The sequence below is a fragment of the Xenopus laevis genome, chromosome 5S (genome assembly GCF_017654675.1).
Source record: "Xenopus laevis strain J_2021 chromosome 5S, Xenopus_laevis_v10.1, whole genome shotgun sequence".
Classification (NCBI taxonomy): Eukaryota; Metazoa; Chordata; class Amphibia; order Anura; family Pipidae; genus Xenopus; species Xenopus laevis.
Window position 1 is genome coordinate 107,208,689 of NC_054380.1, and position 24,705 is coordinate 107,233,393.

The 24,705-nt window shown below is 39.6% G+C and overlaps 1 protein-coding gene across 8 annotated transcripts in view; it reads right to left on the reverse strand.

Moving 5' to 3' along the window:
• xrn1.S (5'-3' exoribonuclease 1-like) overlaps positions 1 to 24,705 on the reverse strand; it is a 69,453-nt gene that overhangs the window by 20,120 nt on the left and 24,628 nt on the right. For all 8 annotated transcript variants that reach the window (XR_005961643.1, XR_005961644.1, XM_041564953.1 and 5 more), the window contains exons 14-28: positions 23,620 to 23,776; positions 23,405 to 23,524; positions 16,220 to 16,389; positions 14,845 to 14,965; positions 14,334 to 14,432; positions 14,142 to 14,245; positions 12,819 to 12,950; positions 12,343 to 12,505; positions 11,910 to 12,023; positions 10,620 to 10,718; positions 9,074 to 9,189; positions 8,836 to 8,982; positions 8,010 to 8,099; positions 7,799 to 7,934; positions 6,744 to 6,797 (exon numbers count right to left, since the gene is read on the reverse strand). Coding sequence is in view for 6 of the 8 variants with exons in the window: in XM_041564953.1 (XP_041420887.1) it covers positions 6,744 to 6,797; positions 7,799 to 7,934; positions 8,010 to 8,099; positions 8,836 to 8,982; positions 9,074 to 9,189; positions 10,620 to 10,718; positions 11,910 to 12,023; positions 12,343 to 12,505; positions 12,819 to 12,950; positions 14,142 to 14,245; positions 14,334 to 14,432; positions 14,845 to 14,965; positions 16,220 to 16,389; positions 23,405 to 23,524; positions 23,620 to 23,776 (1,822 nt within the window). In the remaining 2 variants the exon portion in view is untranslated. The remainder of the gene's footprint in view (positions 1 to 6,743; positions 6,798 to 7,798; positions 7,935 to 8,009; positions 8,100 to 8,835; positions 8,983 to 9,073; positions 9,190 to 10,619; positions 10,719 to 11,909; positions 12,024 to 12,342; positions 12,506 to 12,818; positions 12,951 to 14,141; positions 14,246 to 14,333; positions 14,433 to 14,844; positions 14,966 to 16,219; positions 16,390 to 23,404; positions 23,525 to 23,619; positions 23,777 to 24,705) is intronic.

The window sequence follows — 24,705 nt, forward strand, 5'->3', positions numbered from 1 at the left end:
GGAGCATAAATGCATTTTGTGATGTGTGAATATATTAATGTGGCAAAAAAGGAAACAGAATGATAGGTTATTTTGCTAAACATATAAAAGTATTATTCTTTTTTGAACATCAGAGCCCGCTGCAAATGAGCGATATTAACTGTGTGAGATTTCTCTTGCCTAGATTGGGGGACACATGCACCATGGGGATGAAGATCCTGTTGCTCGGAGAAAGGACACTAAAAGGTTCAAGTGGCTCCTCCTCCTTCTGTTCTGGTGGTTCACTCCTTCACTCCTCTGGACTCTCCTAATATACCCATTATCCTTACTTACTGGGTAGCACTATCTAGATAGTATAGCCATGATGGGCAGGGCAGAGGACCAGTCCCTTCCCAAGCAGGCAACTGCACGTACAACCAATGCAATGTAATATTTGGCATGTGCTACTTGCAAACATAAATTTACTAACATTTTGGCTGAGCCAAAATGTGAAGCCTGTAAGCCTGCAGCAATCACTGCACAATTACAATCCCATACAGCCCTACCAGCCAGCTCTGCGACAGCTACGGCTAATCAAACGAGCTTGGATTCTGAATTGGCGCACACTCTATCTCTAGCGGGTCTACAGAACCTAGCCAGAATACCAGAGACTCTAGATAAGGTCCTACAGCACCTATCTACACAGACTCATGGACCGGTCACTCAGCAGTCAGCTACTAAGCGACCTCCCCCTTCCACACCTGTATGGCCTGATGAACAGGAAGAGGCATCAGGGGAAGAGGGACAGATTCTATCCGGAGATGAATTCGATCAGGATGCCCCTAGATCACAAATAGAGGTCGAGAGCCTGATTCAGGCAGTATTACAGGCACTATGTCTTGGATACACCCCGCCTTCAGCAGAGCCAACTAAAAACATTTTCAAGAGGCAAGAGAACTTTTCTTGTGTCTTTCCAGCCTATGAACAGCTGGATGACATTGTTAAAGCACAATGGAAAACGCCGAACCACAGAGTCCAATTTTCCAAGCGCTTTACTCAAACTTATCCTTTTACTCAGGACTGTACAGACCTTTGGTCTTCACCCCCAGCAGTGGATCCTTCGGTCTCGAGACTGTCAAAGACCACCACCATTCCAGTAGCCGATGCGGCTTCCTTTAAGGATTCTATCGACAAACGACTTGAGGGTTTTTGCAATGCGATTTTCACAGCGGCAGGCGGAGCTCTCCGACCAGATCGCCTCCGGAGTAGTACAAATGGTCCTTCAAAGGGAAAGGGGCTTTGGTTTCTACTCAAACCTGTTTATAGTTCCCAAAAAAGACGGATCTTTTCGTCCGGTGCTAGATCTGAAGACACTAAACAACCATGTAAAGAAGCATCACTTCAAGATGGAATCCATCCAGTCGGTCCTACTGTCCCTGGACTTATAGGATTTCATGGTGGTGATTGATATCAAAGATGCATACTTGCATGTCCCCATACAGTACATCCAACCACCACCGGTTCCTTTGCTTTTCAGTGGCAGAAGAACGTTGGCAATTCGTGACACTCCCATTTGGACTATCCTCCGCACCAAGGGTATTCACAAAGGTTATGGCTGTGGCTCTGGAGGACCTGCGAATGCAGGGAGAGAGTGTCATACCATACCTGGACGACCTACTGGTAAAGGCCCTTTCCATGGCCCTGCCCACAGTTCATCTCCAGACAGTGATGCAGACATGAACACTGTTAGGCTGGCAGATAAACTTCCAAATCTCGACTCATACCATCTCAGAACAGAATATTTATGGCTTGTCCTAAATACTTCAGTGGGAAGAGCCTTGCTTCCCCAGTTCAAGATCACCTCAATGCAGGGGCTCCTGTCAGCTCTGCAGAAAGCAGATCAGGTACCTTTACGATTTGCCATGAGAGTGCTGGGCACTATGGTGTCATCCTTCCCCGCGATTCCACACACGCAGCTCCACACCAGTGCCTTACAGAGACTGATACTCCAACACCAGAGGAGGAACCGAGCGGACCTAAACCGCAGGATTCCCCTATCTTGAACCTCAATCAATCGGTGGCTTCGACCAACACTTCAGTCAGGAAAACCCTTCCCCAATCACCAGTAGACGGTCATCACAACAGATGCCAATCTACAAGGTTGGGGAGGAGTATTGGCAGACCTAACAGTACAGGGACGTTGGTCACAGAAATTGCTGAATTCACAAACCAGATACTTACGCTCCTGCACGAGATCTTCTGCACGTATGTGGAAAAAATGCCATACGCAAGCAGACTTTATTCACTATAAATTTCTATTGTCCTGCCTCAATTCTGCCTTGTCAAAAGCCAAACAAGAGTACTACAGTACCCTTATAAACAATCACAAATCCAACCCACGACGTCTGTTTTCTCTATTCAATACTCTTCTCCATCCCTCATCAACAGTATCAGTCAACCAGACACACTCTCCTCAGGACTTTGCGGATTTCTTTAAAGACAAAGTAGAGTCCATCCGCAATCAGATCCCTACCTCTACTAATGTAAACCAGTTCCTCCTTCCTAAGCCCCCTTCTGCATGTCTTAATTCCTTCCCTCCGGTAACAATGTCTGAAGTCTCCAAGCTTCTTTTGTCCTCCCCACTCACAACTTGCCCCCTTGAACCGATGCCTTCTTCTCTGCTCAAACACTGTGTTGCAGAGCTTACACCACTACTTACTCACATCTTCAATTCTTCTCTGGCTTCTGGAACCTTCCCTTCTCCTTTCAAACAGACCTGTGTAAAGCCTATTCTTAAAAAGGCCACGCTTGACCCAGCCTGTCTATCAAATTACTGTCCTGTCTCCCTTTTACCACTTGCCTCTAAACTCCTAGAGCGTATTGTGTTCTCCCGTATTACTAACTTTCTACACACCCATGATCTGTTGGACCCTCTGCAATCTGGTTTCCGGCCTGGTCACTCTACTGAGACTGCTTTGAGCAGAGTTACAAATGATCTTCAGGTTGCCAAAGCCAAAGGTCACTTCTCCATCCTTCTCCTCCTTGACCTATCATCTGCATTTGATACAGTTAATCACTCTCTTCTGATGCAGATTCTCTATTTGCTTGGCATCCATAACCAGGCTGCATCTTGGCTCTCTTCTTACCTTTCTAACCAATCATTCACTGTCTCCTATGATAACAAAACCTCATCTCCAGTTCCACTAAATGTGTCGGTGCCGCAAGGCTCCGTACTTGGTCCGCTGTTGTTCTCCCTGTACACTCTGTCTTTGGGAGATCTCATCCATTCTTTTGGCTTTAATTATCATCTGTATGCCGATGACACCCAAATATATTTATCCACCCCAGAGGCTCAAATCTCTAACTGCCTCCTGGCTATCTCAAATTGGATGAAACAGCGCCACCTCAAACTCAACCTAACAAAAACTGAACTTATCTTTCCACCTAAGCCTGGTCCTACTCCCCTATTTACTATCTCTATTGATGGCATGCTCATTAATCCTGTCAACTCAGCTCGCTGTCTGGTGTAATCTTTGACTCCTCTCTCCTTCTCTGATCATATTAACGCCACTGTCAAAACCTGTCACTTTTTCTTACGCAATATTGCCAAAATCTGTCCCTTTCTTTCACCTGATACATCCAAGACGCTCATGCATGCTCTCATCCTATCCAGACTAGATTTCTGTAACCTTCTACTAACTGGCCTCCCTAACTCCCATCTCTCACCTCTACAGTCTGTACTAAACACTACTGCCAGAATTATCCTCCTCTCATCCAAAAGGGTACAGGCCACTCCGCTGCTGAAGTCCTTATCATGGCTTCCTATAAAACAAAGAATAACTTATAAACTCCTCCTCATAACCTTCAAAGCCCTTCATTCCTCTGCACCTAACTACATCTCATCTCTTGTCTCTCTATATGTTCCTGCCCAAAACCTCCGCTCCTCTCAGAGCAACCGTTTGGTTGTACCCCCCACTACTACTGCTGTTTCCCGTATCAAACCCTTCTCTCTTGCGACTCCTTATATTTGGAATGCCAATCCTGAATCTCTAAGGAGAGAATCCTTCAATGTTTTTAAAACAAAACTAAAAGACTACCTCTGGGAGCACCTGGATAACACCTGAACTGGCACTTATATAACAGTATAACAAACTAACCCCCAGCACTTTAATAACCCTCTGAATTGTGTCTGTATGTTACCCTCCCATTTAGACTGTAAGCCCTACCGGGTAGGGTCCTCTAGCCTTTTGTTTCCTTGACACTGAGCACTTAATCTGCATTGTAATTATATTTTATATTTATGTGAATTGTATTCTAATAATGCACTTATTGTTACTTTTTATTCCAATTACCCCTTATTTGTTACTACTAATTTATTGTTTTGTTGTACAGTGCTTTGCCCTCAAGGAGCGCTTTACAAATAAAAATATATATACAAAAATAAACATACAGAAAGAACAACTACTCCCCATCAACATCCTGGAACTAAGAGCGATCCACCTCTCATTGCTCCACTGGTCAGACAGACTTCAAGAGCTATCTGTAAGAATACAGACATCTCACAGCGGTGGCTTACATCAACTACCAAGGAGGCACAAGTAGTCAAGCGGCCCTCGCAGAGGCACAGCAAATTCTTATGTGGGTGGAAAACACAGTACCAGCTATCTCCGCAGTTCATATCCCAGGAGTGGACAGTTGGATAGCAGATTTTCTCAGCCGCGAGACCTTAGATCAGGGCGAGTGGAGCCTACACCCAGAGGTTTTTCAACTGATTCTGGCAAGGTGGGGAACTCCGGAAGTATACTTAATGGCATCCAGGTACAACAACAAGCTTCCGGAGTTCATTGCAAGAAGCAATGACCTGCTGGCCCTAGCATTGGATGCACTGGTGGTTCCGTGGCAGTTTCATCTAGAATATGTTTTCCCACCACTGGCACTTCTGCCAAGGGTAATCAAGAAGATAAGACAAGAAAGGGTAGAAACACTTCTAGTGGCACCCTACTGGCCATGTCACACTTGGTTTGCAGAGCTCATAAGGAAGGAAGCTCATCAGTGGACGCACCATTTCACCAGCCAGACAGAAGGGATCTTTTATCTCAGGGACCGATCTTCCACCCGAGTTCACTACGGCTGGCTTTAACGGCATGGCACTTGAAGACCTAATTCTAGCCAGATCAGGAGTTTATTAATAAAGGCCAGAAAGCAAGTCTCGGCACGCATCTACCACAGGGTATGGAGGACATTCATATCCTAGTGTGAATCTAAAGCCAAAGACCCACAGTCTTGGGATGAAGGTAGCCTATTGTTATTCCTTCAGGAAGGTTTAGAGTAGTGGCACACTGGGCGATTCTTTGCGGCGACCAATCTCCCTGAACGCCTTCCCTCTGTCTTGCGCCGGCTAAAATGAAAAATTGGCTGCGTTACAGCACACGGGGCGCTTTGTATTCCGAAGTCGTCTGAAGTTTCCTCGTGAGGCAACTTCAGCCGACTTCACATGTGTCACATGTGCTTTTTCATTTTAGCCAGTGCAAGACAGAGGGAAGGCGTTCGGGGAGATTGGTAACCGCAAAGATGAGGCGATTAAATCTCCCCGAATTGCCCAGTGTGCCATTACCCTTAGACAAAGGGCTTGCGCTCAGCTCACTGAAAGATCAGGTATCAGCCTTATCTATCCTTTTTCAGCAGCAGCAGCTTGCAATGCTGCCCAACATGAAGACCTTCCTACAGGGAGCATTGAGGATGATACCTCCATACCGTCATCCAATCATTCCCTGGGATTTCAATATGGTACTTTGCGTATTGAAGGAGCAGCCATTCGAGCCATTGGATTCAATCACATTACCTCTGCTGACTCTTAAGGTAGTTTTTCTACTAGCCAGAACTAGCAGCTCTATACTGTCGTCCACCAGTTTTGATTTTTCACAAGGACAAGGCGGTGTTGAGACCTACCCCGGATTTTCTTCCTAAGGTGGTGTCAGAATTCCATCGTAACCAGGACCTGGTGGTTACATCATTCTGTCCTGAACCAAAGACAGAAGTTACACAAGCTAGATGTGGTTGTTCTCTCAGAACATACACCAGGGCAACCAAGAGCATAAGGAAGGTGAACAACCTGTTTGTCTTACCATAAGGACCACAGAAAGGCCTTAAGGCATCTATGGCCACCATTGCAAGATGGATTAGGTCAGCAATCCTGAAGGCCTATGAGGTATGGGGTAAGGCCACACCCTTCCGGGTTCAAGCTCATTCTCTCAACACTTCTTGGGCGGTTCGCTACCAGGCTTCAGCAGAACAGGTTTGTAGGGCTGCAGTGTGGTCATCCACACACACCTTTTCCAAATTCTACAAGGTGCATACATTCGCCTCACCCGAAGCGAGCCCAATGTAGGACAAGAGAAAATTATTAACCAGTAAGTACAAAAAATCTATTTTTTTAGAAGGTAAGTTTTAATTGAGACACTGATTTCAAGAAGCAAGTTGCAATAAAGGAGGATCAGTATTTGTATACATGAACACGTTTTTTATTTATGTGATCCCCTATTTAAAAGTGTGTAAATAATGAGGCTTCTATAACTGGAATCTTCTCATTAACCTCATACTTACATGTACTGTGTTTCGTTACTGCGGTATGCATGAAAACCCAGTAACAAACTGCCCAGAAAAGAATACATTAATGCAACTCACAAGTACATTTAATGATTAGGTTTAATGCAAATACAATTGAACTCTCCCAACAAAATTAGACCATTTCATTACTGCTGTGAAATCATATTAAATCAACTTACCTTAAACAATAAATGAGGCTTAACCGTCACTCGTACTTTACTGGGTTTTTTTGACTATGAAAGAGAAGAGAATAATGTTATTTCTAAAATAAGGCAATTACTAATGTAACATGGTTACAAATGCAACTCTTACTCACTTGTTTTCAATAAGGCAGACACACTAAAGCTAATAAGGCATAGGTGCAGATATTTGCATTACTTAAAATAATCCTAATAAAATATTGAACTGAACACAGAAACAAAGCACCATTTTGTTAAAAATAAAATAACTGTAATAGCTGTAATAACAGTACAATGCTCAAGTTCCAGAACTATTGCCCAATTGTCACGCTCATGCTGGATTCTCTTTTCCAGTACTTGACTAAACAAGAGTGCCTTCTCTAAGGCATGATATGATGCCTATATGCTCACTACATATATTGTACCAAGAACCAGAGCTTATTGCTTGAAATGTACAAACAGGAAGTTATATTAGGGGACTAACACACAAAAAAACTTGGATGACGGGCAGGCACCACTCCGGAACACCAAATCAAACAGTCAATGGTATCCAGGAGCCAAAATTATGAATAGTAGGAAAAAAAAAAGTCTTCATTTTACATTGTATATAAAACTAAAAGCCTGACGCATTTCATGTCCCTCCAGGACACTTAATCATATGACTGTTTCAAGTTTTTCGTGTTGTTGGTCCCATTTGCTGAAGGTCTGGGGCATGAGCACCCGGACCCACCGTGGCAAGAGGTAAGCTTGTCCTTTTATCCAAATAATCCGTGCTTCCTATGATTCTTATGTACATTAGGGGACTGTCAAAATACCTGCCACCAAAAAGCACAAATGATGCAAGAGAACTAAACATAATAGTGCATATTTTACCCACAGTGACATTGATGGATAAAAAAGTGAAAGCTTTTCATAGTAGCTTCAGTTGGTTGTGGCCAATCCAACTCCAGTTACTATAAATACACTGAATATATTTTGTATTTGTTACAGAGTTTTCATAATTTCACATTATGAAATGGACAATAATCCCCTTTATTAGAGTTTACATTTCTAACCTCGCACTTTGCAACCTCCTCTTCAATCTTCTCTACTATATCAGCATCCAGTATTTGCAAATCACACGATGAATGGGATAGTGTGTTAACAGGATGAGACTTCAGCCAGGACACAATCTCTTCAACCTTCTCAGCACTACCAAAAGAGAGACAGAATGTCACATACCATGCAAAGAACATGAAAGCAGTGTCATCAATAAACCAGACTCACCCATTCTCATCCTCTCCTGCCCAAATATCATCTTCATAGAACACATCATTTTGGCTGTGCTTCGATATATATGAGAATAATTCAGGGAACCTGTGAAAGGTAAACAATGTGCATATTATGTCGTAGACCATTACCAAATAAAGTCTTCAAATATTTTTTGGTTTGTAGTTGCTACAATTTATAACAGATCTATGACATAAAACCAGTTTCATAGTTCTATTTCTACCACAGGTTTAAAGGAACAGTTCAGTGTAAAAATAAAAACTCGGTCAACAGATGTGCAAAATAAAAAATGTTTCTAATATAGTTAGTTTGGCAAAAATGTCATCTATAAAGGCTGTAGTTCACAGATGTCGAAAAGAACAGAACCCAGCTTCCTGCTTTTCAGCTCTGAGATAGTCAGTGACTTGAAGGAGGCACACATGGGACATAACTGTTCATTGAGTTTGCAACTGATCCTTAGCATGCAGCTTAGATTCAAAAGAAAATAATAATTTATTATAGCTCAAGACTGATTGGCTACTGCCTGGTAACAAGTCAGTGGAAACCAAGGCAGGAAGTAGTGCCAAAACCAGGAAGTAGTGTTCCAGCTATTTTGTTAGACATCCAGCCACTCCAGCCTTTATAGATTACATTTTTGGCTAAAACTAAATAGATTAGAAACATATTTTATTCTGCACAGCCTATTTACCCAGTTTTACTTTTATACTAAATAATTCCTTTAACTAGAATGGTAACATAACAGTAATTTTAAAATGGCACATCTTATGATATGGCGAGGCAAATAAGTCTTCAGATGCCAAAACTTTCACAAGAAATTCCATACCTCTCTATGTATTCACCAAGAAGGAGCTCAGCAGCAGAAGAATATGTCCATTCTGTCCCAACTCTTTTAGTGTAGCCAGGAACTTCCTCGTTCTTCTTATTGAACTTAAGGTTCAGTCCCACATTGGACTTTTGTTCTCCATGGGGACTGGATAAACAAAACAAATATATAAATATGAATATAACATCAAAGGTAACTACCAAACCAGCGAGCAGTTTTAATCTAGATTGCTACTCACTTCTTCTTGGATCCTCTGCCAATGAAGATACTCCCTGTAAACCTAGAAACGAGGTATCCATTCACACCAAGACGACTAGCCAAAACATAGCCAGGGTTATATTTTATAGAAAATGTCTGCAAGAAATAATAGGCTGGATATTAGGGGAACCTTATAAGTAAGCACAATTCCCATTGTGAAGCCATAATGCAAGGCATATTCTATAAAGTTACCCTTTTAGGAGGGTTTTATCATATATTTATGCATATTTCATACTATAGAACCCTAATTCATACTATATACCAAGTATAAGTAATCTGACAATTAACAAATTGCAGTTTTTGACCTGTATTACAGCATTTGGCCTTCGGCCTTGTGCTTTTATATGGTCATGGAACTCCTCTGTGACTTATATAGTGAATAAAGTACCCCCTATTGTCTACTATATTGATATTATATCACTATAGGCACACTGGGTGATTTGCTGTAATCAGGTCCTCCCACCCATGTTTCCTTTAATTGGAGGTGTTTTATTAGGTTTGTTTTAGAAGTTGGACAGGTTTAAACACAACACTGTTATGAAAGGGATATGTAATATTTATCAGTTGCCGTTTTTTCTCACGTTTATGGCATGGTGAAATGTATACCTCCTCATTTAACCAAGCAGTCATTAGTAGATATGAACTATAAGAACTGACAAGCAGGTGGCAATATTATATTGGCAGTTAAAAACTTAAAGGAAAACTATACCCCCAAAATGAACACTTAAGCAACAGATAGTTTATATCATATTAAGTGGCATATTAAAGAATCTTACCAAATTGGTCTATATATTTAAGTAAATATTGGCCTTTTACATCTCTTGCCTTGAACCCTCATTTCGTGATGGCCTGTGTGTTGCCTCAGAGATTACCTGACCAGAAATACTGCAGCTCTAAGTGTTGAAGCAAAAGACAGAACTCTGTCTGTTAATTGGCTGATGTGACCTTACAAGTATGGTTTGTTGATATATTTGTGTGCATAGTGAATCGTATGTTCCCAGGGCCCAGCGCCATTATTTTTTAAAATGGCAATTTTCTATTAATGATTACCCAATGGCACTTACTATAAAAGTATATTGTTATGAAAATGGTTTATTTACATGAAGCAGGATTTTACATATGAGCTGTTTTATGCAATATATTTTTAGAGATCTACATTGTTTAGGGGGTATAGTTTTCCTTTAAAACTATATAATAAAATAATAATGCAAATGCAAATAATAAACATAAATTGCAAACGTGCTTAGAAAAATACCCTGAGCAATTTTACATTTAGTTGTTTAAGGATTTCTTATCCTTTAAGAAGTTACATTTTAGGGACCTGCACCACAAGTATTTGAAGCAAGTGTAACGGTTTCCGATTTTATATTACAAGAAACTTTTAACCTTCAGAAAAATAAGTACATGTGCATTATAAAGGAAATAATTAAACATAAATTATGGGTTTTTTCACATAATGTAGTAAATGCAGCGGTTCTTGGAAGGAGAAATATTTAAATACCAAAGTAGGAATCTATTGCACTTACATGCTGGTTCTGTATTAAGGCAAGTAGCTGTGGTTCACAGGGAATAGATAAAATCACACGGATTCTGTTCTCACTGAGAACATCAGATGACTCTTGTACCTGGATACAATATGATACACAAGCCTTAAAAGTTTTCTGCTCAATTGTCTCAAGATACTGTACAAATGAATCATTAGTACAAACTTATTATGTTATTACATAAAAGTTGTAGTAAATGCTTTATTAACAAATTAATATTTACATTAATTAAAATAATTAGTGTTGAACCAATATATTTTATACATGTTTATGTTTGTAACATATGGGTACCACCCTGACAGATATTTTACATTATCGGCTGTATTCTTGCTCAAATATTCATAGTACAATGCACAAGAGCACCCTAAACAGTTTGAGAACCAGACAAGCTGAGTCAGTTCAGACATATTGCAGCTCTCTGTCTTCAGAACAACTGATTGAACCTGCAGCAGAGATGGACAAGTGTTTTACTGCTTCGAGTCACTTTCTTGTTCTGCTAAAGGATATCAGCTAACTGTATGAGATGGTTCAAACAATCTGTCTGGCTTCACAACTGTTCAGGTACCTCTGGATGTTATATAGGAACCCATGTGTAATACACAAGAGTAAAATAAATACACTTTAATGCTAAACTGGAGTGTTGGTTTTATTAAATACATATAATTGAATTTGAATATCAATGTGGTAAAATATACACACAATTGTCACAATCTATTTTGTTTAGACCAATGAAAGACTCTCTAATTCAGTGACGGAAAACTGCAAAGCTTCCTCATTCGATCATCACTTGTGAATAAACAATGTAAAAATGGGCATAGGATCTGGGAAAATGCAGCATATTTTTGCTTATGCATTATTATATTTGGATAGCGGTGTTCAAAATTCCATATGCAAATTAGGATTCAGATTCAATAAAAACTTTTGTGGTGGTGTAATGGGTAGCAATGCATCTATGGTAAAAATAATGGACACCACCTTTGATATAGCACAAGTTACAAAAAGTGAAAGTACTTTCAGAACATGAAGCAAAAAAAGACACAGGGTCTCCTTTATAAACACTGGGCAAATTTGCACCCGAGCAGTAATCCATGGCAACCAATCAGATCATTGCTTTCACTGTTCAACCTGCAGCTGGCTGAAAAAAAAGCTAATCACTGATTGGTTACTGACCAGGTGCAAATTTGCCCACTGTTTATAAATGAACCCCACAGAGACACTACTATAGGAGGCAAATGTGGGTTAGAAAAGCAGTGTGACAATACAATGACATACTTCTCCCATGCATCCATAGTAGGGCGCCCCCAACATGAAGACAGAACTTTTAGGAGAGAAAAGCTCGCCCAGTGTTTTGTAATGAGATGAGCCAGATTCAAAAGTAGTGATATCCTGAAAAGAGAAAATTTATTGTAGCTTTACAGCATAACTAGTACAATATGTCCTATTCCTATGTTTAATTAAAAATAATTCTGTTGGAAGAGGAAACACAGAGGGAAGAGTACTTGCCATCAGGCACATAGTGAAACGACTGTATATAATTAATTGTACATTTAGTAAACCTTGTGATTTAACACAGCAGTTTATTTAAATAGAACTATGACTGATGAAACGTGCATGTAAATCAGTCAACTATGCATTAAAAACACAATTTGGTCATGCTCATTTAAAATTTGAGATAAACATTCATTTACTTTGTTTAGCCTGTTACCTGAACAACAGTCTGGTACACAAAGGACAGCACTTGTTTGGACCACTGCTTCTCGAGATGAACCTCCCCATTTTGTCCCAACAGATAGTGGCGGCCAGTGAGCAGCTGTGCATGCAAAACTATTGCAGTCTCATTTATCACCACTCCTTTTCTTTTGTGGTAACTTTAAAAAAAAAAGAGAACACAATTGCCAAGAGACTTACCATACATCAGTCCATATAGAACCTCCCAAAAATTAAATGCCTATTATTTTGTATCTGAGGCAGAGCAAATTAAATGACAAGATCTCAATAAATGTTATAGGAATCTAAAAAGGCATCTTGACCGACAGCAAATGAACACATGAATCTTTAAAGCCAGTGCAATTATTAGCTCTAGTTTATGCGATTTAGAAGAACAAAAGTAAGCTCACTAACTCTTGACAGGCTCCATTTGGTAAGAATCCTCTATTGCTGCAATGTAAAGCAACAACTTACTGTTCGGATATTCCCTGAATTTCTTTCACCCATACGTTTCTTTCTTTATCGCCAACATAGATTACTTTAGTCGGTGGTACTGAGTTACCAGTGTAAAGCTTTTGTGTTCCAGGGCGTTCTTCTAAATAAAACCTAGATTTGGAGAAAAAAAAGGAATAAAAACAGCAATACATCCATAATTCCCTTTTCTGAAAACATGAAAATATGGAAGTAATTAAGCTAAACATTTAAAGTCTAACAGTTATTTTAATGTCCGCAGAAGTAAACAATTGTGATTTGCTTTTAGTGCCAAACACTTCTTCTCTTCTGTAATCTTCGGGTCTTCTTCTGGCGCTTCGGCAATTTCAGTGGCTTTCACCGCATGCACAGCTGTTTGGGATTGGAAGATTGCGCCAACTGTACATGCGCCGATATGCTTCTCTCTTCCCGAAGATTACCGAAGAGAAGAAGATGGCACCCGTGAATGCTGATGCCCTGAATATGCAATGAGGGGTAAGTAAAGAGTTAGGGGCATTTACCCTGGGTAACACCTAGGCTGGGGAGAGCAGGGAGGGGAGTCTATGTAGGGTAGGGGATTTTAATAAAAAGGGTTTGGTTCTCTTTTAAAGAAGAACTAAAGCTGAACTCCAGAAGAATTCTAGAAATATTTTATATTATCTTTTGGGCTTCTGTGCCAGCCAAAGGAAACCACAGCCCTTTAGCAGTAAAGATCTGTGCCTCCAGTAGCTCCCCATCTTCTTTTCTGCTGATCCACTTTACATGCTTTATGCTGCTGTCACTTACTAAGCTTAGGGGCTTACAATATACAGTACACATAGAATAAAATGTCACAGTATAAGGCTGATTATTAATGAATACAGGTAATTACTACATGGCATCACAGAAAACAGTGCAACTAGCATCAGAATTTAATAATCAGCCCTGTAGCATCAGCTTAGATTTCAGGCCAACTTTATTTCCTGCTTGATAATTTGTGATGACCCCTAAGCTTAGCTTCTCAACAGTTGCTCAAGAGCCCATTGAGCATGAGTGTTGCAGACAATTTCCAAGATGGTGACCACCCATTCCCCGTGGCAAGTTTGAAGTCCTGGATCATTGCTGCTATTGAGAAGCTGAAACTTTAGGCTGGTTCAGTATATAAAATATGTCATTTTTAGGGTTTAGTTCTCCTTTAAGAAGGTGACGTGGTAGGACAAATCGAACAATGGGAAAATGCAGAAAGGATCTGAGTTTCAAACTACAGATTTGATAGGGAGAGAAATTAATATATCAGTGAAAACAGGTGCAGCATGGTAAATGATTAAGACATCATAATAAACATACTTCATCTCTCCATCTGAAACAGCAATGACTCTGGCTTCTTCCAGGTGAGGCCAATTTACAAATACAGATTTTCCGAGTACTGCACTGGCAACAATGTCCACATTCTGCAAGCAAAGATAGACATTAAATGGAAAGAGATGTATAGAAGAAAGTCAACATAATACGATCATTAATCATTGATCATTGCCTTACTTGGTTATCTTCGTTTTCTTCAGTCTCTAGCTCCAAGATCATGTTCTCACCTCGGCTGCTTTGCTGGAATACCTGAACACCTGCCTTCTTCATGGAATGCTTGGGAGAATGAGAAAAAGAAATAGCTAAGATATTGTACTTTAACCAGACAGAATTAAACAGGTAAGTAAGGTATTAAAGGGAAAATAAGTCCTACTGATAAAGCATGGCTATATTTACTTTTTTTTTTTCATATGAAATGGTTTTCATAGTTCATAAATGATTAATAATAATCAGTATAGTTGTGCAGTACAGCCTACACATTTGTTAACCCAAGCTAATAAGCATAATACAGTATAAAATTAAAGAACCCATTGTGACAATCCTTGTATTGTAATATTTCTAATTAGCCTTTAAAAATTATAATATTTATGATAATCTTCTTCTTTTATCATCTTTATTTGGAACATTATGACTTAAATGCAATGCTCATATGGGCATGGAACTCAGTAAGTGTTCCATACACCCTTACCTTATGTTTAATATGCTTCAGAGTAGGAAATCCACAGAAATACAATGCACTCTTATTTACATTTGTTATTTTATTATCAGTCACATCTACATGCCAGGCATCCAAAGAAATTAGTTTATACCTGAAAAAGAAAGACAAGCTAAATATGAAGGTGCTGCTTCACACTGGTGGAATCTTACCAAGCCACAAGCAGCAGAGAGGTCACCTGTATACATAGTACAGTAAAACATTACCAGATTTTATTTTTTTTTTACTTCATGTCATTATATTCATAAAAAGGATAAACAACCTGTAGTCTTCCAGCTAACAGTATGATTGGCGCAGTGTCACCTCTAGAGACTAATAGCTTGGATAGTCCTTCTGTAGAACAGTATCCCTCTGTATCAGAAAACCTTTGTATGTAGCCAGAGCCAATTCCCAAGACCAATGCCTAACCATACAAATTGATGACACAGAGTGCCATTCCTGGCAAAGTAAATCACTGCGGGTAAAGTATTCACATCGAGTAACTGATTAATACCTTGGTTATTTTTGCATTGAATCGCCAACGACGATTTAAATGCCAACAGCAACATCATTTTGCAGTTTTCTTACTTGGTCTTTAACAAGGCCCATAAAAGACCTGTGCATTATTGTCCTAATGCTCTTGTGGCTGAATGGACACAAATCCCACCAGTAAAGTTCCAACATCTAGTGGAGAAAACTTTCCTAAATAAGCAGATGCTAAAGGCAGATAAATATGTCAATACTGTTGGCTGAAAAGATGCTACAGGTAACATCACTTTATGGAAGGAGGAGTTTATTATGACATTTCTGTTATCGAGTAACACATATTTTCACATTCTGTGTGCAAAACTTGCACATTATTGCATTCAGGCACTCTACTGTTATATTATCATTCTATATTATCCAACTTTACTGCTGTCTGTGCATTATTGTCAGTAAATCAAAGGCATTGGACTGGCTTTTTTGCCTGCTATCATGTACAAAGAAAAAAAAAAGTGTTTGCCAATAAATCCTCACAGCTATAGTTGGTTCTCTGCCAGAGATGGTGATATTAATCTCTCTCTGTTCTATGATAGGCTTGACGTTACTTCAGTGAATTTAATATTGTTACAGCCTAGAACAGAGAACAACATCCATTGCGAATGTGTTGATTTATATAGCAGGTTAAAATAAATTGTTCTTGTTGATACTGCTTTAAGCTAAAGGTTCCAGTAATATCCTAAATATTCCAGTAATATCGTAAATACCTACCTTGGCTGGGGGGAGTAGGTGTTTGCTGCAGTTCAATAGCAGTACTGTAACGATTGTTTACACTTGTAATACACAATGTGGCATTTGATGTTTTTGTTTTGTGGTTCTATCCACTTACCTTGCATGGCAGCGATCAACACTCTGAAATTTCTCTGGCCACGGTGAAAAGTATTTGAAATCAGTTTCCATTTCATACCAGTACATTATGCACTCACTGTGTCGGTTCCTTTTCTTCTCATCCTCAGTCAGACACTTATTGCAGGATGCCATAGCTTCCAGCAATCGTTTCTGAAAGGTTAGGTCCAATATGTTACTAATCAATAATACCTTGGGCTTAGGATACATAAATTCACAAAGGATTGCAGACAGACAATAAAAATAAAGGCATGAGCTAGAACATGGTACTTCTAGTGTGATGAACAATAAACCATGTTTGTGCAAAAGCTGACACTATTTGATTGCCTGAGCGATTAGTCAACGATAATAAACGATAAAAAGACATTGGTGGAGAAACGTGGATTCATCTGCCAGTCTGTCCCCACCATTTCCTTCTTATGTTGACTGTGTGACTCTTACTTTAAAGGCAACAGTTTCTGCTGAATTGTGACTCACGAAAGAATGTACATGGTATGTACAATTTTACAGGCTCTCTTCCTACACAAGTCAATGCAAATTTAGGGGTTTGCATGCTTCCCTCTTTTCTGTCAAATTGTCCATTCTTACAAAGATGGAAGAACCCAAGCAAAGACTAATGTCACAAATTTGTTTATTTTTTGCCCTTTTTTATTATTATTATTATTATTATTTATTTAACCCTTTGCCTGCCAAGAACGTACGCCGTACGTTCTGGCAGGCAAGGGCTCAGACTGCCAAACACGTACATAGTACGTTGTTTGGCACTTCCGCTTTTCTTCTGTGATCTGCGGCTTGCAATGCAGCGAAAAAGCCGCAGATCACTTGGCAACCCCCTCGGCAACGAGCAAAGCGTCCTCAATCGCCTGCTGGCCCCCCCGATCGGCCCCCCCACCCGACCCCAAGATGGCCGACCACATGGACACATGTACCGCATGCACGATGTTATCTTCTGTGATCTGCGGCTTGCGATGCTGGGGAAAAGCCGCAGATCACTTGGCTCTCCCGCAACGAGCTCCGGATCACCTGCTGGCCCCACCGACCGCCCCACCGACCCCACCGACCGCCCCACCGACCCCACCAACCGCCCCACACATGATTAGACACGTGGCTGCTTCTAGGGGCTGCCTCCCAGCACTGCCCCCTTCTCTGTTGGTGTTGATCTGCCTGGGAGCCTCCCTGCTGCGGTACTCCGGTGTTGCTTGAGAAAGACAGACTTTGCCTGTCCCCAGGTACAAAATTTGCTTTATTTCATATTTGTTTTTATCAAACTTGTCTTTTTTTTTTGCTTTTTCAATTTTTCACTTCTTTCTCCCACTTATTGTTTTACACCCATATACCCACACATATACTCGCACAAATACACACCTACACACACCTATACATACCTATACACCTGTATAATTATATTTATTTGCTGTAATTTTATCGTTATTGCATTTTCTGTGATTTTTTTATTGAATATTATTTTCTGTTTTGCTTATGTATCTTTAGTATAGTTTTGCTGTTTGGTGTTTTGGTATAGAAAGATGCATTTTACTTTGTTTGATCTGTGAGAATTTGTGCTTTCCAAAAATATAGGCGGTTTCTGGGTTTTTTTTTTTTTTTACAGTTTGGGTGTCTTACCGCACATAATGCAGTCGGGGCTGAGTTGGCCAGCATGAAAATTCATATGCACTATTTTTATTTGGGGTCCGCACATGCCACCTGCTTTGGTATATCTATGCATATTGGGCATCAAACTGTTCAGTAGACCCTTGGCGTCAATATTTAGGGTGTTTTACAATTGTATGTAAGAAATTGGGTGAGATATATGCGGCCAATTGCAATATTTTTAGGCGATTTTCAGAAATGTCATAAAAAACGCTGCCTTTAGCGTAGATGTGCAGTATGGTAGTTTGGAGTAGAAAGACATTATTACCTATTTTTGATTTGTCAGAATGAGTACTTTCCAAAAATATATGGCTCTGGGGGGTTTTTGTACTGTTAGTAGGGTCTTGTGGCAGACAATGCGCAGTCACAGATATTTGTTCACAGAAAGCGAAACGGCAGCGGAAAAAAGTCATATGCACTGTTTTTATTTGGGGTCCGCACATGCCAGCTCCTTTGGTATATCTATGCATATTTGGCATCAAACTGTTCTGTAGACCCTTGCCGTCAATATTTAGGGTGTTTTACAATTGTATGTAAGAAATTGGGTGAGATATATGCGACCAATTGCAATATTTTTAGGCAATTTTCAGAAACGTCATAAAAACCCCTGCCTTTAGCGTAGATTTGCAGTATGGTAGTTTGGAGTAGGAAGACATAATTACCTATTTTTGATTCGTCAGAATGTGTACTTTCCAAAAATATATGGCTCTGGTGGGGTCTTTGTGCTGTTAGGAGGGTCTTGTGGCACACAATGCTCAGTCATAGGTCTTTGTTCACTGAAGGCAAATCGGCAACGGAGAAAAGTCAAATGCACTGTTTTTATTTGGGGTCCGCACATGCCAGCTGCTTTGGTATATCTATGCATATTTGGCATCAAACTGTTCTGTAGACCCTTGCCGTCAATATTTAGGGTGTTTTACAATTGTATGTAAGAAATTGGGTGAGATATATGCGGCCAATTGCAATATTTTTAGGCAATTTTCAGAAACGTCATAAAAACCCCTGCCTTTAGCGTAGATTTGCAGTATGGTAGTTTGGAGTAGGAAGACATAATTACCTATTTTTGATTCGTCAGAATGTGTACTTTCCAAAAATATATGGCTCTGGTGGGGTCTTTGTGCTGTTAGGAGGGTCTTGTGGCACACAATGCTCAGTCATAGGTCTTTGTTCACTGAAGGCAAATCGGCAACGGAGAAAAGTCAAATGCACTGTTTTTATTTGGGGTCCGCACATGCCAGCTGCTTTGATATATCTATGCATACAGGGCATCAAACTGTTCCGTAGACCCTTGGCATCAATATTTAGGGTATTTTATAATTGTGTGTAAGAAATTGGGTGAGATAAATGCGGCCAATTGCAATATTTTTAGGCAATTTTACGAAATGTCATAAAAACCGCTGCATTTAGCGTAGCTTTGCAGTATGGTAGTTTGGAATAGAAAGACATAATTACTTATTTTGGATTTGTCAGAATGTGTACTTTCCAAAAATATATGTTTTTTTGGAGTCTTTGTGCTGTTAGGAGGATCTTGTGGCAGACAATGCTCAGTCACAGGTTCTTGTTCACAAAAGGCGAAACGGCAGTGGAGAAAATTCATATGGACTGTTTTTATTTGGGGTCCGCACATGCCAACTGCTTTGGTTTATCTATGCATATTGGGCATCAAACTGTTCAGTCAACCCTTGGTGTCAATATCTAGGGTGTTTTCCAATTGTATGTAAGAAATTGGGTGAGATAAATGTGGGCAATTGCAATATTTTTAGAAATGTAAAAACAGCTGCCTATATCGCCAAATTTAGGTAAGGTTCTGGCTTGGTGCTTTGGAGTAGAAAGACATGCATATCCAATTTGGATTCAGGGGAATGTATACTTTCCGAAAATATATGGTTTTCTGGGGTGAACATAATGTTTTCTACCTTTGCGCCCCCCAAACTATGAAAATGTGTTCATTTTGCAGTACCTGAAATGACATACCATATTGGGGGGGTCTTCATTTTGGGGCCCTTATATGCCACATGCTTGGGTACACCTATACATATTTGACACCAAACTGTTCAGACGACCCTAGGCTTTCATATTTGGGGTGATTTATCTTGATACCTAAAAGTATGTGGGTAATACGATGCTGCAGGGTGGAAAATTTGAGTTGATTTTTGGAAATGTCACCAAAATCACCAAATTTAGGATTGGTTTGCGGCTTGGTACTTTGGAGTACAAAGACATGAATACCCAATTTGGATTCGTGGGAATGTGTACTTTCCGAAAATATATGGTTTTCCTGGGTGAACTAACTTTTTCTACCTTTGCCCCCCCCCCCAAAACTATGTAAATGTGTTGATTTTGCAGTACCTGAAATGACAGACCATATGGGGGGTCTTCATTTTGGGGCCCCTATATGCCACGTGCTTGGGTACACCTATACAAATTGGGCATCAAACTGTTCAGAGGACCCCAGGCTTTCATATTTGGGGTGATTTATCTTGATACTCAATAGTATGTGGGACATAAAATGCGGCAGGGTGGAAGTTTTGAGGTGATTTTTGGAGATGTCACCAAAATTGCCAAATTTAGGAACGTTTTACAGCTTGGTGCTTTGGAGTAGAAAGACATGCATACCCAATTTAGATTCGGGGGAATGTGAACTTTCCGAAAATATATGGTTTTCTGGGGTGAACGTACTTTTTTCTACCTTTGCCCACCCGAAAACGATGTAAATGTGTTGATTTTGCAGCACCTGAAATGACAGACCATATGGGGTCTTCATTTTGGGGCCTTTATATGCTACGTGCTTAGGTACACCTATACATATTGGGCATCAAACTGTTCAGAGGACCCCAGGCTTTCATATTTGGGGTGATTTATCTTGATACTCAATCGTATGTGGGACATACAATGCGGCAGGGTGGAAGTTTTGAGGTGATTTTTGGAGATGTCACCAAAATTGCCAAATTTAGGAACGTTTTACAGCTTGGTGCTTTTGAGTAGAAAGACATGCATACCCAATTTAGATTCGGGGGAATGTGAACTTTCCGAAAATATATGGTTTTCTGGGGTGAACGTACTTTTTTCTACCTTTGCCCACCCCAAAACGATGTAAATGTGTTGATTTTGCAGCACCTGAAATGACAGACCATATGGGGTCTTCATTTTGGGGCCCTTATATGCTACGTGCTTAGGTACACCTATACATATTGGGCATCAAACTGTTCAGAGGACCCCAGGCTTTCATATTTGGGGTGATTTACCTTCATACTCAATAGTATGTGGGAAATACGATGCTGCATGGTGGATGTTTTGAGGTGATTTTTGAAAATGTCCCTGAAATTGCAAAACTTAGGAAAGTTTTGCAGCTTGGTGCTTTGGAGTAGAAAGACATGCATACCCAATTTGAATTCGGGGGAATGTGAACTTTCCAAAAATATATGGTTTTCTGGGGTGAACGTTCTTTTTTCTACTTTTGCAGCCCCCAAACACAATGTAAATGTGTTGATTTTGCAGCACCTGAAATGACAGACCATATGGGGGCTCTTCATTTTGGGGCCCCTATATGCCACGTGCTTGGGTACACCTATACATATTGGGCATCAAACTGTTCAGTGGACCACAGGCTTTCATATTTGGGGTGATTTATCTTGATACTCAATAGTATGTGGGAAATACGATGCTGCGTGGTGGATGTTTTGAGGTGATTTTTGAAAATGTCCCTAAAATTGCCTAACTTAGGAAAGTTTTGCCGCTTGGTGCTTTGGAGTAGAAAGACATGCATACCCTATTTGGATTCAGCGGAATGTGTACTTTCCGAAAATATATGGTTTTCCTGGGTGAACTAACTTTTTCTACCTTTGCCCCCCCCCAAAACTATGTAAATGTGTTGATTTTGCAGTACCTGAAATGACAGACCATATGGGGTCTTCGTTTTGGGGCCCCTATATGCCACGTGCTTAGGCACACCTATACATTATGGGCATAAAACTGTTCAGAGGACCCCAGGCTTTCATATTTGGGGTGATTTATCTTGATACTCAATAGTATGTGGGAAATACGATGCTGCGTGGTGGATGTTTTGAGGTGATTTTTGAAAATGTCCCTAAAATTGCCTAACTTAGGAAAGTTTTGCCACTTGGTGCTTTGGAGTAGAAAGACATGCATACCCTATTTGGATTCAGCGGAATGTGTACTTTCCGAAAATATATGGTTTTCTGGGGTGAACGTACTTTTTTCTAACTTTGCCCCCCCCCCCCAATCTATGTAAATGTGTTGATTTTGCAGTATCTGGCATTACAGAACAGATAGCTCAAATGGGTTGTCTACATTTTAGGGCCCCTATACACCACATGTTTAGGTAAACCTCTACATATTGGGCATCAAACTGTTCAGTGAACCCCAGGCTTTCATATTTGGGGTGTGTTACATTGATACCTAATGATGTGTGGGAGATATGATGCTGTAGAATGGAAGCTTTGAAGTCATTTTTTAAAAAATTCACCAATTTCTATAAAACATTATAACGTTAGGAAACAATTGCAACTTTTTAGTTTGGAGTACAAAGATATATTTACACATTTTTGATTCACCAGAATCTGTTCTTTCTAATAATGGGTAGTTTTCTATGGTAAACCTATTGTTAGTGGAATGTTTGGCCTTGAAATCAGAAGTATGCCGTTTGGGGAGCGATGCTTTGGAAATTTGGTAGTTTACTGCTTGTAGATTTTGATCTATACAAGTGAGAAATCTCCATAAAACTATATATATTTTGGTATTGCCGCATTCAGGAGGCATAGACCTTTCCAAATCAGCTGTGTTCTCGTTCATAAAATAAATGATGTTTCTGATATATGTGATTGTTCTTTGTGAAACATGATTTTTTTCATTTTATTAGACACTTAGAAGCCTATATTTTTTTACAGAAGTAGAATTACACCAAAATTCTTGCATATTTTGAAAGTTCAGGTTGTCCTGAAAAAAACAATATATTGGTTTACTGGGTAAACTAAAAGACCGCCCCAGGAAAGGCCCTTAAAGTGAAAGAGTACAAAATGTCTAAAAACTGCTTGGCAGTAGATGTTCGCATCTAGGACAAAACGGCTGGCAGGGAAAGGGTTAAGGGCAATCATTTCATAATACCAATCCTCACAAATAAAACCGGAAAAGAGATCCTTGCTCATTGGAGTTTAAGTTATGAATCATGGGATGGGTTTTCATTACAGAGTTCTGTACAGAGCATTGAATGACATTTGTTTAAGAATGAAACTTGTTTGTGTAAGAACTAAACCCATTGTATTTCCATGCAACCTGTGCCTTTTTCAGCCTGAACAGATGCCCCCATGGCTACACAGCACCTTACTGATATAAGCTAGTAGTGCTTCTGAAGCAAAAACACAGATTTTAATTTATATTACACATGAATTATTTTAAAACACTTACATTTTTTTGGTGTTGCTGTTGCTTTGACTACAAAAAAAGTATACAATATTTAAAAGCAAAATGTTCATATAAGAGAAGGCAATGCGATTTTTACCTCATCTATGAAAGGAATTAGTACAACAGCTTCCCACTCCTGCTGCTTCCCATTTAGATCAGTTTTAAAATCTTGCGGGTAATAATCTATGATTGGAGAATCTGAACTGATCATCAGATTCTGCAATGAAAGAATTGCACATGAAAGAGTATATAAAACAGTAATGGCATTATGATTGTGTGCAAGGTAAACTTGCAGGAATTAGAAATTAGTACCTGATAAGTGAGAGGCAATAAATCCTTACTAGCAGCAGGAAGGACTGCAAGCAGCTGCTCAAATGGCATGAAGGGTTTACCAAAATCAAATGTCAGCTTAAGGTGGTTGAAATTACAAATATCCGACAGGTATGGTGCATAATGATAGGGGTAGTACCTAAAATAAAAAAACACATACTTTTGTAAATGGAAAACAGAGCTTTAACCGCAGATGAAACAAATTACTTTTATGTAAACTCAATTGTCTCTTTGTGCGTCATCATATTTAATTAAACATACATTTAAAGAGGTGGTTAACCTATAAGCTAACTTTTGGTATGTTATAGAATGGCCAATTCTAGACAACTTTTCAAATTGATTTTTTCTAGTTTTTTTTTATTTGCCTTTCTTGCCTCCATCTAAAAAACAAATACTCTGTAAGGCTATACATTTATTGTTATTGCTACTTTAATTCTTTCTATTCAGGCCCTCTCCTATTCATATTCGTATTCAAAGCAATGCACGGCTAGTATGGTAATTTGGACTATAGCAACCACACTGCAAAAATTGCAAACTGGAGAGCTGCCAAATAAAAAGTTCAATAACTACAAACAATAACAAATAAAAAGCAGTTGCAAATTGCCTCAGAATAGGACTCTCTATATCACACTAAAAGTTAATCTAAATTACAGTTCTGTATTATGTTCCATAGAAGATTAGTGGCTGCTAATTATTAGCTAGGCAGAAACAGGTTTCATTGCTTCCTATAGAAGCAAATTACAATACTTTCCCAGAATAAATACTGAAACCAGTCGGATACCAACCTATGTGACATCTGCCTAAACCTTTTGCTCATCATAGGCCTCTAAAACCAAATCTAAATGCAAAGCATGTTTCACATACAGGTGACTGGGAAGAGGCGCGTTTGTTCTTGTGGTTTTCCTTCAGAGACAATGGAGATTAAAAATAACTCTGTGAGCCATATTCTTAAATGAATTGTTTTGTAAAATGATAAAAACTGGTTAAATAAATAATCAGTGACTTGAGAGGGCCACATAGGTCGTAACTGTTTGCTTTTGAATCTGAGCTGAAAGTTAAGGATCAATT